The sequence below is a fragment of the Carettochelys insculpta genome, chromosome 1 (assembly GCF_033958435.1).
Source record: "Carettochelys insculpta isolate YL-2023 chromosome 1, ASM3395843v1, whole genome shotgun sequence".
NCBI classification, from domain to species: domain Eukaryota; kingdom Metazoa; phylum Chordata; order Testudines; family Carettochelyidae; genus Carettochelys; species Carettochelys insculpta.
The window spans coordinates 32,569,119-32,582,725 of NC_134137.1; the positions used below are offsets into that span (position 1 = coordinate 32,569,119).

General features: G+C 43.7%; 1 protein-coding gene across 1 annotated transcript in view; it reads left to right on the forward strand.

Moving 5' to 3' along the window:
• Positions 1-13,607, forward strand: part of PIWIL4 (piwi like RNA-mediated gene silencing 4) — a 63,104-nt gene that overhangs the window by 19,825 nt on the left and 29,672 nt on the right. Inside the window, exons 8-10 of the mRNA XM_074983480.1 lie at positions 2,242-2,353; positions 7,220-7,343; positions 13,187-13,304. Coding sequence (XP_074839581.1) covers positions 2,242-2,353; positions 7,220-7,343; positions 13,187-13,304 — 354 coding nt within the window. The remainder of the gene's footprint in view (positions 1-2,241; positions 2,354-7,219; positions 7,344-13,186; positions 13,305-13,607) is intronic.

Consider the following 13,607-nt stretch of genomic DNA (forward strand, 5'->3'; position numbering starts at 1 on the left):
GTGTGAGAGCTCAGAGCAGTTCATCTGGCGTGCTAAGTATTTCAGAATGAGCTGAAGGGGCACTGTGCGGCAGTCAGCACAGACAACACTACAGCAATGTACTATATAAACAGTCATGGGGGTGCACGCTTGTCGCCCCTGTGTCTAGAGGCCCTTGCGCTTTGGGATTTCTGCATCCAGCACCAGATTCTCCTGAGGGCATTCCACCTGCCGGGACTCTCAACTCTCTGGTGGACCGCCTCAGCAGGTCCTTCATGGACCATGAGTGGTCATAACACACAGAAGTACTGAATTCAGTTCTCCAGAGATGGGGACGTACCCAGGTAGATCTCTTCGTCATGCATCTCAATGTGAAGAGCAGGATGTTCTGTTACTAGAACCGAAGTGTAGGTTCTTGGGCAGACGCCTTCAGCATCCGTTGGTTGGACCCATTGCTGTACGCCTTTCCACCAATACTACTCATCCACCGAACGCTGTTGAAAATTCGGTCGGACCGAGCGTCAGTAATCCTGGTGGCCCCGGCCTGGTCTTGACAACATTGGAACTCAGCCTTCTTGGAGACGTCCACTCACGCCCCGGAGACTCTTCCACTGCTCCCGGACCTGCTGACACAGGAGGAGGGGAGACTGCAGCACCCCAGTCTTCAAGCGCTGCATCTGACAGCATGGAGGCTCCATGGCTGAGACTGGTGGAAGACGGCCTGCTCCGAACCTGTCAGGGAAGTATTGCTGAACAGTAGGAAACCCTCTACAAGGGTAGCGTATGTAGCCAAATGGAAAAGATTTACCATTTGAGCCACTCAGAAGGGGATGTCCCCAGGAGAGGCCACAATACCAAGTGTCCTAGAGTACTTGCTGGCTCTGAGCCAGACGGGGCTGTCAGTATCCTCCCTAAAGGTACACCTGGCAGCCATTTTGGCGTTCCACCCAGGGGACAGGAGGTTTTCGGTCTTCTCAGACCCGGTGGTAGAAAGGTTTATGAAAAGAATGGAGAGAGTTAGACCACAGATTTGGGTCCCCCTGTCAACATGGGACCTTAATTTGGTTTTGTCTAAGCTGATGGCTCCCCCTTTTGAACCTCTCGCCTCTTGTTCTGTGCTGCTTCTTACTTATAAGGTGGCATTCCTGGTGGCCATTACCTCAGCCAGAAGGGTGTCAGAGCTAAGGGCCCTGACGGTGGACCCAATTTATATGGTTTTCCACAAGGACAAAGTTAGACTTAGCCCCCACCTGGCATTTCTGCCTAAGGTGGTCTCCCCTTTCCATATTAACCAAGACATCACCTTACTGGTGTTTTACCCAAAGCCCCATGCCTCCCCGAGGGAGCAGAGTCTACACACCTTGGATGTCTGGAGGGCACTGGCCTTCTATATGGACAGGACCAAACCTATCCAGAAGTCACAGCAGCTGTTCGTTGCAGTAGCAGACAGGATGAAGGGGCATCCAGTCTTCTCTCAGTGGATCTCCTCCTGGATAGTAGCCTGTATCAGTGAGTGTTACAAACTGGCGGGGGTTCCTCCTCCGCCAATCAGGGTGCACTCCACAAGGGCACAGGTGTCCTCTGCGGCGTTCTTGGCCAAAGTCCCTATCCAGGACATCTGCAGAGCAGCCACTTGGTCCTCCATTCACATGTTCGCAGCGCATTACACAGTTACACAGCATGCTATGGAAGACGCTGCAGTGGGCAGGGCTGTCCTGCACTCCTTGCAGGTCTCCGACCCCGCCTCCTAGGCATTGGCTTGCAGTCACCCAAATTGGAATGCACGTGAGCAATCACTTGAAGAAGAAAAGACAGTTACCTGTTCCGTAACTGGTGTTCTTTGAGATATGTGCTCACGTCCATTCCAAAACCCTCCCTCCTTCTTCTCTGTCAGAGTAGCCGGCAAGAAGGAACTGAGTGCGGAGGGCGGTGCGGGCGGTGCATATATGGGTGGCCATACGGGCGCCACTCCAGGGGGCACCACACTGACCTAAGGCTACTGGCTAGGGCAAAAAGCTTCTGGCAACTGGGTATGCGCACGGCGCACACCCAAATGGGAATGGACATGAGCAACGTATCTTGAAGAATACCAGTTACGGAACAGGTAACTGTCTTTTATATCATTCTCAGCTTCCCCACTCCCTGCATTTTTCCAAATGGACATGTATCTATTCTGGGGAAAATTTATGATTAGTCATTTATGCCTTACTTTTAAACAGGTACAAACAAATAAATTATTTCACTTATTCTGGATTTTCACAGGTACAACAATAAAACCTACCGTATTGATGATATTGACTGGTGTGTGAAGCCAGCTGACACATTTCTGAAAAGTGATGGCACTGAAATCACTTATACTGATTATTATAAGCAGGTAGGTTAAAGCTAGGAAGCTGTTACAAAATAACAGAAAAATATTGTATGGTAGCTTCTGAATGTACTGGCACTGTGAATGCAGCAAGTATGACCAAGCTGTTCTGTATTAAATGCAGAAAAGGAGCCATTTTTAGTAGTATGCTGTACATAGGAAATACAGGACTGTCACATTCGAATGTTTAAAATTACTTTTACCCATAGACTCCCATAACTTTGCCATGATCTGGACAAAGAGCTGGTTTTAAAGTGTTTTGAAGGTGAAATAGTTTTTAAGTGAGAAATATTAATATTTCATATGTTGGATCATTTGCCTTAACCTCTGATGAAAAGTAACAGAGCTTTGACTTATTACATAATTTTAAAATGTACTTAGGGCAACATGCTCTTGATAACTAAGCGCATACAGCTACATCTGTAAACATGCATGTAAAAAAAGAGTTGCAGTGAAATATTATTCTTATATTATATTTACATATTTGAAGCACTTCATGAATATTAATAAAATCATAACAGTACACTTAGAATGTGCCAAAAACATTTTCACACTTACTGCTACTATATTATACAGTCTTTGTAAAAGTAATATTAAATATCTAAACATATCATACATTACAAAAGTACAGTGAGACTCTAGAAATAGTGTTTGTTTAACACGGTTCAATGAACACGAATGTACTAATATGAAGTGTATAATATGCTGTGTGTAAAACAACAAAAGGTGTTAAGTTTAATTAGATTCAGTGCTGTGAACACAACTGTACAGTAGTTAGAATGTTCTTGTTATCCATTTTTGCCTTTGCCATGTATTTAAGAGCAGGCTTTTGTTTGCTCTTCATTGTAGGCATCTTATCTTAATGATGTTTTGAGACATTAGATCGAGGTCAAGTATTAAACCAAAAGATGAACGGGGACGTTTGCACTTCTTGGGTGCATTAGGTCTTGTACCTTCAATTGTAGTCTTCCTGAATCGTTTTTAGCACTTGTATAAATCTAGTAACACCTCTGATTTGTGTGGAATTGATCCTGTTTTATACAGGTATACCTCAAAACAGCATTTGGCTTTTCATTGTAATTATTGATGCAGAGGTATAAAGCAACTGTCTAGTCAGATACCTCCCCTTTTGTCTACAGGTGTAAAGTCTCTGTGTATTTTGATTTTGTTTTCTCCTTTGTTAGTGTATGAGTTGAATTGGAGGTGTAATTAATTAGAACCTCTGTCTTTCTGATGTGAACTGGTTCCTTGTAAATAACAAGGAAATACAAAAAAGGTAGGGATTGCCATAGAATCCTAGGGCTGGAAGGGAGCTCAGGAAGTCATTAAGTTCAACCCCCTGCCCAAAGCAGGATCAGCCACAACTAACAATCATTCCAGCCAGGTCATTGTGAAGCCTGGACTCAAAAACCTCTAGGGATGGAGATTCTACCACTCTCTAGGCAATGCATTCCAGTGCATCACCACCCTCCAGCTCTGTAACTTCAGACCATGCTCCTTGTTCTGCCATCTGTCGCTACTGAGAACAGCCTCTCTCCATCCTCTTCAGTAGCCCCCCTTCAGAAAGTTGAAGGCTGCTATCAAGTCATTCCTTACTCTTCTCTTCTGCAAATTAAATAACACCAAATTCCTCAGCTTCTCCTCACAGGGCATGTGCTCCCGTCCTCTAATAATTTTCATTGCCCTGCACTGGACCATCTCCAGTGCATCTACATCCTTTCTATATTGGGGAACCTTGATCTGCACGCACACTCCCGGTCTACGTCTCCAGTAGCTCAAATCTTTTTTGAAGATTACTAATGAGACGCTGAAATACATATTCATCACCTCATTAGCATGCCACCAGCTGTGGCTCTTTGAAATTATCGCGTTTCTCTCCTGTGCGGCTCATCCAGATGGCTAACTTCGAAATCCCCTTATTCCTATCCATCTGGACGAGCCATGTGGGAGCGAAACGTGACAATTTTGAAGAGCCACGGCTGGCGGCATGCTAACGAGGCACTGAATATGCATTTCAGCACCTTATTAGTAATCTTCGAAATGGCCATTTGCATGGCCATTTCGAAGATTTGGGCTAGTGTAGACACGGCCGAGATATGGCCTCACCAGTACCCAATAGAGGGGAATAATATTTTCTTTAGATCTGCTGGAAATGCTCCTCCTAATGCACCCCAATATGCCATTAGCCTTTTTGGCCCCAAAGGCACACTGTTGACTCATATCCAGCCTCTCATCCACTATAATTTCCGGGTCCTTTTCTGCTGCACTGCTGCTTAGCCAGTCGGTCCCTGGCCTGTAACACTGCTTGGAATTCTTATCTCCCAAATGCAGGACTCTGCACCTCTCCTTGTTGAACCTCATCAAATATCTTGTGGCCCAATCATCCAATTTATCTAGGTCACTCCGGACTCTATCCCTACCTTCCAGTGTATCTACCTATCACTCTAGCGTAGTGTCATCTGCAAATTTGCTGTGGGTGCAGTCCATCCCCTCATCCAGGTCATTAATAAAGATGTTGAACAGTACTGCCCTAGAACTGATCCTTGGGACTTTCCACTTGAGACCGACTGCCAACCAGACGTTGGTCTGCTAATCACTAGCCATTAGGTCCGATCTTCTAGGCAGCTTTCTGTCCATCTACAGTCCTTATTCAATCCATACATCCTTAACTTGGGCAAGAATCTTGAGAGAGACTGTATCAAAAGCTTTGCTAAAGTCAAGTTATATCACATCCATTGACTTTCCCAGGTCCACAGAGCCAGTTACCTCCTCATAGAAGCTAATCAGGTGAGTCAGGCATGACTTGCCCTTGGTGAATCCATGTTTACTACTCTTGGCTACTTTCCCCTCTTCCAAGTGCTTCAGAATGGATTCTTTGAGGATTCCCTCCATGATTTTTCAGGGGATGGAGGTAAGGCTGACTGGTCTGTAGTTCCCTTATTGTCCTTTTTTTAAAAAGATGGATACTATCTTACCCTTTTTCCAGTTTTCCAGGATCTCTCCTGATCTCCATGAGTTATCAAAGATAAAGGCCAGGGGCTCTGCAATGTCATTTGCAAGGTCCCTCACTACAGTTGTATGCATTTAAACTGCATCCATGTATTTGTGCATGTCTAGCTTTTCTAAATGTCTCTTAACCTGTTCTTTCCCCACCAAGGGCTGCCCACCTCCTTCCCACACTGCATTGCCAAGTGCAGTAGCCTGAGAGCTGGTCTTGTCTGGGAAGACTGAGGCAAAATGTATTGAATACTTCAGCTTTTCCCACATCATCTTTCACAAGGTTTCCCTGCTCTTCTAGTAAAGGCCCCACACCCTCCCGATCACTCTCTTATTGTAAACATGTCTATAGAAACCTTTCTTTTTACTCTTCCTTTCTAGCTGCAGTTCTATTGCTTTTGCTTTCCTGATTACTTGCCTGCATTCTTGAACCATGTATTTATATTCCTCCTTAGTCATCTGTCCAAGTTTCCACATCTTATACACATCCTTCTTGAGTTTAAGCTCGCCAAGGATTTCCCTGGTAAATCTAGCTGGTTACCTGCCATATTTCCTTATCTTACTGTGCATCGGGATGGTTTGCTCCTGTGCCTTCAGTAAGGCCTCTTTAAAGTACTGCTAATTCTCCTGAACTCCTTTCCCCTTCGTATTAGCTTCACAGATAATCCTGCTCATCAGCTCTCTGAGGGATTCAGTCTGCACTTCTGAAATCCAGGGTTTGTATTTTACTGCTCACCTTTCTTCCTTTTGTCAGGATCCTGAAATCTAACATTTTGTGATCACTGTAGCCCAGGTTGACACCTACTTCTACTTCTCTTACTAGTTCCTCCCTGTTTATGAGCAGCAGGTCAAGCTGCGCATGTCCCATTTGGTTTTTTCAGCACTTGGGATAACTTCCTGACACAACGTTCTCCAAAAACTACCAGGATTGTCTGTGTGCCGCTGTATTGGACTCCAAACATATGTTGGAGTGATTGAAGTCCTGCAGGAGGGCTAGAGCCTGTGATGTGGAAGCTTCTCTCAGTTGAAACAGCGCTGTATCTGCCTGGTTTTGAACCAGGGACATTTTGCATGTTAGGCAAATGCAGTAACCACTGCTCTACAGAACTCTCATGTTGATATGTGGAGAAGACAAGATTTTATTCATATCCCTTTGGTTGGTCAGGAATCACTTGCACTGGAAGGAAAAGATTATAATACATATGGAAACCAGAAAAGGAATATAGTAGGTGGTGATAGTGACATGAAAACATAACAGAAAATGTCATAGAAGGAAACTTAAGGTTCTTTAGTGCCTTGTACGTTGTGTAGTTATTTACACCTGTGTAACATATTTGCATTCCTATTTGGTAGTGATTTAACACTTCGTGAAATCAGGCCTAATAACTTTCCAACGACTAGTTTTGAGTAAAATGATAGATCCTAGGGGCTGTTTTTTGGCAACTGGTGCAATTCAGAACAGTATCAGGGCTGTTTTGAATGAGGTCTTGTTGGCCATGGTTCCTGAGGTGCCATCCTCAAGCTGGGGATAGCTGAAGTACTGCCTGTTTCGGCTCTTCCGCTGGTATGCCCAATATATTGGGAGAGTCAGGCACAACTCTTTTTAGGGGTATCTGTGCCAGTTTTGCCACACAGGAATTCCTCTACATGAGATGAATCCCATGTGTTTGAGAAGTTTTGCTTTCCTTCTCTTTTGTACCACTGGTGGGAGGGAGCACATTTATATGTGGACAAGAGGAATTTGGTCTCTCTTTTGCAGTTCAAAACACAGCCACTGAAATAGCTTGCAGGTTGTAAGTAGAGTTGACTAATCACCTGAAATGTAGTGCAGTGTCCCTTGATTAACTTTTTCCTCAATAATGTTCCACCTTACAGCAGTATGATATAACCCTGACGGACCTAAATCAGCCTATGCTGGTTAGCCGATTGAAAAGTAAGCAGAGTAGCACTGTTGAACCCCGTGTTGTCCACCTGATCCCTGAGCTGTGCTATCTAACAGGTAAAGCATACTTAACTCACAAATCTTGTCTGATCCAGCAGCCAAATAATGTAGTTTGGCGACATAGGAGGACAAAGACCAGTTGGAATGGTATTTAATTAGCAAAATGATGGTATAATAAATTGACCTCATGTAATGGGGAACCATGAGGCGAAACTAGACCTGGCTGCTGAGTATAGAACAGCTCTTTAGTTTGTGTGGCATATGAGAACTGTAGTAGGTCCCCTAAGCATAAGTCTACACAGCATTGGGAGCAAGCCCATGAGCCTGATCGATAGACTCAGGCTTGTGCTAGTTCTGTAAAAATAGCTGTTTGAAGTTGCAGCTTGGGCTGGAGCTCCAGTTCTGAAGCCTAGGCAAGCAGGAAGACTTGCTGCTGTGGGCTGTGTAGATGTACCCTTAAATTCAGCTAGGGGCAGATTTGGAGGTAACCAAGCACTCCTAGTGCCACACGGTCCTCAGTTATTGAGAGAAGAACATGATAGACACGATTACCACCCCACTGCCCCCAAGATAACAGCCTTCATACTTACCCCATGCAGGGATATGGTGTTGGGGGCTGGGCAGCGAGTATGTAAGGAGACTATAGGAACAAATAACCCTCCATGTAATGCCTCAGTTGCTGTAAGGTAAGAACAGGGAGGTGGGCCCAGTTTCGTCACCTTCAAAAATTAATCAGCTGGATTCTGATCTTCCTGGTTCCTGCTGCCCTGGGCTGCTTTAGAGTTTCTCCCTGTTGGATTGTCTCCCTCTGAAGTACTACAGAGGCTGGACAGGAAACAGTCTAAAGCTTCCCAGTCCTCCCCTCCCTTCCCAACTACTTTAGAGTGTAGGATTCATTTCCCTTCTCTGGAAATGGTGGTTAGGAACAGAGGGTGATAGAGGCGACTTCAGCTTCTACTCTCTTCCTAGTTGTATTGGGCTGGGAATGGTACTGATACAGACCTTTCCATGGTTTATTCAGGAGTAAAGAGGTTTTTTGAGGGTTCATGGTTCCATCCCACCCTTTGCTGTCTCTGGGTTGTTTTAATGTTCCTCTCATATCACAACTGCATAGTCCTACCCTATGCTAGGATACCCGTGAGGGAGCCCTTCCCCTAACAGCAGCAATGGTACTTCAAAAGATCTCCAAATTCTCTTACATGTTTTTTAAAGGGGTCCATTTTGAGCTATAACTTACCTTGTCCTGGCTCTGTTAAATAAAGAAGGTGACTGGAAAAGTGACACTTGGAAAGAACAAGATGGTTTTTATGTTGATGGAGCTTGTTTGCCTTGAACTGAATTAGTTATGACTTAAACGAGAATGATAGGAGAAACAGGTGCTAAATATTTAGCAGATGTACAGGTGTACGAAACTCACTTATTTTCTGTATTTTTTATATTTTATGATGTTTTTGCTCCAATGAGTTAAAATTCTAAAGGAGAATAAAATGTGCAGATTTTCTAGAACTAGCATGTGCTGTAAAATTTTCATGATAAAATGAACACTTATTTAGCCTCAGCTGGAATCAGGTATGTATATGAGAGATGACTAGGTGTGTGTGTGCGCTTGGGTAGTTCACCCACACTAGTTGTTTCCTAATTTGTAAAAGGAGGATAAATGGTACCTGTCATATAGGCAAGGTTTAATTGGCTAAGTCTTACTTTGACTTAGTACAGTTATAAATATGAGGCAGCTTAGTTGAAGTTGATAGGTTTAAAACAGTGTAAGATCAGAATCACAACTTTCATGATCATATAGTGCTTTGAAAATGTAAAATACTATATAAATTCTAATTATTATATTGCTTATAGGAATTAGCTTGTCAGAAGGCTCAATCATGATTAGCATGACAGGCTCATTTTTCTTATTTTTTTCAAGATAACATCTAAAGAACTGAAAAGATTATGTGGAGTTACGTTTTTTTAAGGAATTAGAAAATTAGATTGGTACAGCAGTTTCTCATAAGGACTGGGAGTTTCTTTACAAGAGTATTGTACATTTTTAATTGATCACTTTATTTTCCCAGAATTGTAGAGTTATATTCCACTGTCAATAAACTGCATTGAAATATCCATGAGTGAAGTGCTGTGTACATGCTGCACTGGTGAGAGCCACCAGCCCTGCGGGAGGAGCTCTCTTGAGAGTCAGAGTGGGAGTGTGGTTTGCCCCCTCAGGAACATTGGTCAGTTTGGGTGCTGGACTTTGGAACTTGTCCCACATCTCGTGTTTGGCTGTGACGACAGTGGCCATTACGCTGCCGGTATTGGAACACTAGGGGGCTCACCATGATGCTGTATTCCCACTGATCATTCACAGACACATCTCAGATGCAGTCTTGGGCATCACCTGTACTGGTGCAGGAGTGAAACTGTCTTGGATGCCAGTACTGCAGGGCAAGCATCGGTTCTAAGGGAGGTTTCCTAAGTAGAAGAAGGTACCACAGCCCTTCACCTGGTATTGCCTCCATCCTTCTAATTCCAGGGCAATATAGTGTAAGTCCCTTCCACCCATTGCCACCAGATGATTTCTGGGTCCACCAAAAGTATGTCAAACAAGTTATCTCAAACTTGGGCTTGAAGGCTGAGGAGCTCACAACCAACAGAGAGCCTCTTTGCCATACTGGTGGTCACAGTACCATCCCTAAGGTTGTGCTACCAGTGCACAAAGGGATGCTGAAAGTGGTCAAGGCTCTCTGGAAGACCTTGTCCTCTTTGTCACTAATGGCTAAGATTGCAGAAAAGAAATACTGTGCTTGTCAAGAGCTATGAATAGTTATATTCCTTCCTTTCTCTGGGATCGCTGGTAGCATCTGCCGCAAATGAGTGGAACCAGCAGGGGCAGACGAATGACATGTCTAAAACCAAGGATGCTAGAAAACTGGACATGTTCATTCAGGAGAAACATTTATTCTGCAGTCAGTCTACAACAAGTGCTGCTGGGGAGCTATAAATTAAATATCTGGGACTTAAGTAAATATAAGGACACCCTGCTGCTAAAACTCAGAGTTTGTGTCCATTTTATACTGTTTGTGAGTGACTTAACGTGGAATCAATATGAGCAAGCATTGGAAGAAAAGACGGTTACTAAACTTTCAGAACCATGCTGTTGTTCCAGGTGTTTTGCCCATGTCCATTCCATGACCCTCGCTTCTTCCCAACTGACTGAGTTGATAGCAAGAAGGAACTGAGAGGGCACAAGGCTGGCAGTGCCTCACGTAGTAGTGCAGGATGCTGGGGCACCAGAGCTGGCCCTACAAATACCTCGGAGGCGAGGCAAAAATCTTCAGCCACCATGCAAATGGGCATGCACATACCTAATGTGAAGTGGACATGAGCAACACTTCTTATAGTCCACTTACAAACTGTTGAAAACATAAAACAAAATTTTTGGTAAATTGCATCTAGGGCCAGCTTTCAGAGCTGCTAGGAGATGATGGAATAAACAGCATAAGCTTCTTTGCTAAACAAGTAACTCTTTATGGTACATGTTAGCAGTAATTGGAAATGAGCTGTTTCTCCCTTCTCTGCTGTTTGTTTGTTTTTTTTCCCCCCCATGAGCTGTGTGTCTGACTGATCTAATCGGGGTAACTTCACTAAACATGTATTGAGTGTAACACTCAGTTTCTAACTGCACAGGAGAATGGGTCTGGCAGAACTATAAAGGTCATAAACTAGTAGCAGTAAGAAACATTACAGCAAATTTTATGCTTTTTGCATTGATACTATTTAAAAGCAAATCAGAAGCCCTTCGTACAGCAGGACACGTTTTGCTTTCAGTTACACCACTTTAAATCAGGAGGAACTCCATTGAATGCAATGTGAAACCAACAAGAACCCCTACTAAGACAGTGGCTAGAGTTGAGAAGACCAGGAATCCTTTTTGGAGAATGTATACTTGTATTAATTAAGTGTGCCTCAAATAGATGATGCTGTCTTGGTGACAACTTGGGAAAACAGTCAAGGCAGTACAGTGCACACACCAAAATGATATAAATCTAAGGCTATGTATACACTAGCCCAAAACTTCGAACTGGCCATGCAAATGGCCGTTTCAAAGTTTACTAATGAAGCGCTGAAATACATGTTCAGCGCCTCATTAGAATGCCTGCAGCTGCGACACTTCAAAATTCATGCAGCTCACTGCTGCGCAGCTCGTCCAGATGGGACTCCTTTTTGAAATGACCCCGGGAATTTCGAAATCCACTTATTCCTATCTGTTGTTAGGAATAAGGGAATTTTGAAGTTGCTGGGGTCCTTTGGAAAAGGAGCACTGTCTCGACGAGCCATGTCAATTTCGAAGTGCCGCGGCTGCTAGCATTCTCATGAGGCGCTGAATATGTATTTCAGCGCTTGATTAGTAAACTTCAAAATGGCCATTTGCATGGCCATTTCGAAGTTTTGGGCTTGTGTAGACATAACCTAAAAGAAAAAGTGCAACAGCTATGTTGTTTGAAGTCACTGAGTTTAATAAGAAATCACTTGAACACAGAGTTGTTTTCCCATTTTTGCATCTCTCGCTACAATCTAGAACCAACCAAAACCAGCTGGGCTAATGCCCTAATGATCAAGCTCAGTTACTGTGACAACAGTCAGATCTATCACTACTAACAGCCCAATACACAACAGCAGTGAACTGAAATTGCAGTTTTTTTATGGCAGCTGTTACTGCTATTATCCATTTAGACCAGCAGTTCCAAACCTTTTTCGAGATGGGACCCATTTTGACAATTCCATAAGATTTTGACCCAAGGCAATGCAAAACTGGTGGGGGTGAGGAGGTTCTCCCCTGGGAAACTTTTTTTTTTGTAAATCTTGATTCTCTCCCCCAATCCCTTGCCCCCAGGCTTAAACCCCTCAAACCGCCCCTCCACCTACCTCACATGAGCGCTGCTGCTACCCCCCACTGCTCTTTCACTGGGCCGCTGCCTCCATGCAGCTTCTCCAAGCCCTCTTACACCATTCCCCACTTGCAGCGCAGGCAGTTCCCTGCCCGGTCCCGCTGCAATGGGACTCAATTTAATTGGTTTGACAGCCGGATCCCTCCTGCCTACCATTAAACCAGTTAAATTGAGTTCCATTTCAGCACAGCAGGGCAGGGACTGGGAGCTGAAGGAGTGAGCGGTAGCAGCAGCCAGAGCTGCAAATGGCTCCTTAAAGAACCACATGTGGCTCAGAGCCGCCCAGCTGACGACTTTTAGAAAAGTTAATGGTGACCAATGTTTGGGACCCTACCCATACGTTGGGAATCCCTGATTTAGACGTTTCATTTACTGATTTTCCTTTTATTGGGAAACAACTTTTATATACTTCTTAGCAATAACTTCAACATCTATGCATGCCAAAGGAATAATCTCTGTACTTCCAAGATTGGTAGCAGATGTCATCTTTTAACGTCTAAGCCAAAAATTCCATAGGTGGCATCTATTCACCCAGGAATTGGACCCATTTAATTTGGTTTTGTGTCTAGCGCCCCGCTAGTGGTCAGTTTGCACAGTGGCAAAATGGGCTGTTTTCTAAACCAAAGGACTCTTTAATGAGGAATTAAATTTTAATAGGTAGGGAAATTGATTACTGCTCCCACCTAGGAATTGCACACATCCTATTTTTATCTCACCTCCCCTTCCCTTATCCCTGCCTTCTTGTTTGTCTCCTCTTATTTCTCTTTTTACTAGAATACCTACCATAGAGCATCGCAATCAGGTTGAAGTCTTTAGAGGGCACCATGTTATATGTGTGAAGTAATAATGTAGCATGACAGGCCTGCTGTGAACACACAGATACTCTAGATCAGTGCTGATGGTATCTCTTTTGGAAGGAGGAGGAAGTGATTCACTATTATTATTATTCACTATTATTATTAGGCTTGACCAGCCAGGCAACCTCTGACTTTCATCTGATGAAGGATCTGGCTAAAGAAATGCATCTGAGCCCTGAGCAAAGACAGCAAAGGCTGTCTCAGCTTGCTGACAATATTCAGAGGTAAGTTAGTATAACAAAACTTGACTTTGGGACCAAAATTAGACTTCTGCCTGAGATATTAAGTAAAATTATTTGTGTTCTTTTGACAATCTGTAATTACTGGTTCTGCTAAATTGCCATAAAGTCTCATTCTATGATTCATTCACAGATTTAGAAGAGAAGGAATGACTTAGCAAAATACTTCCTGCTAATACTAATATGAAAAAGCTGTTCATCTAAAATAATGTGACAGCCTGGTTTCAACTTGTAAAGTCTGTAGAAGAACTTTGGCACACAGTTACAATATGATTTACTTTTCTCTAC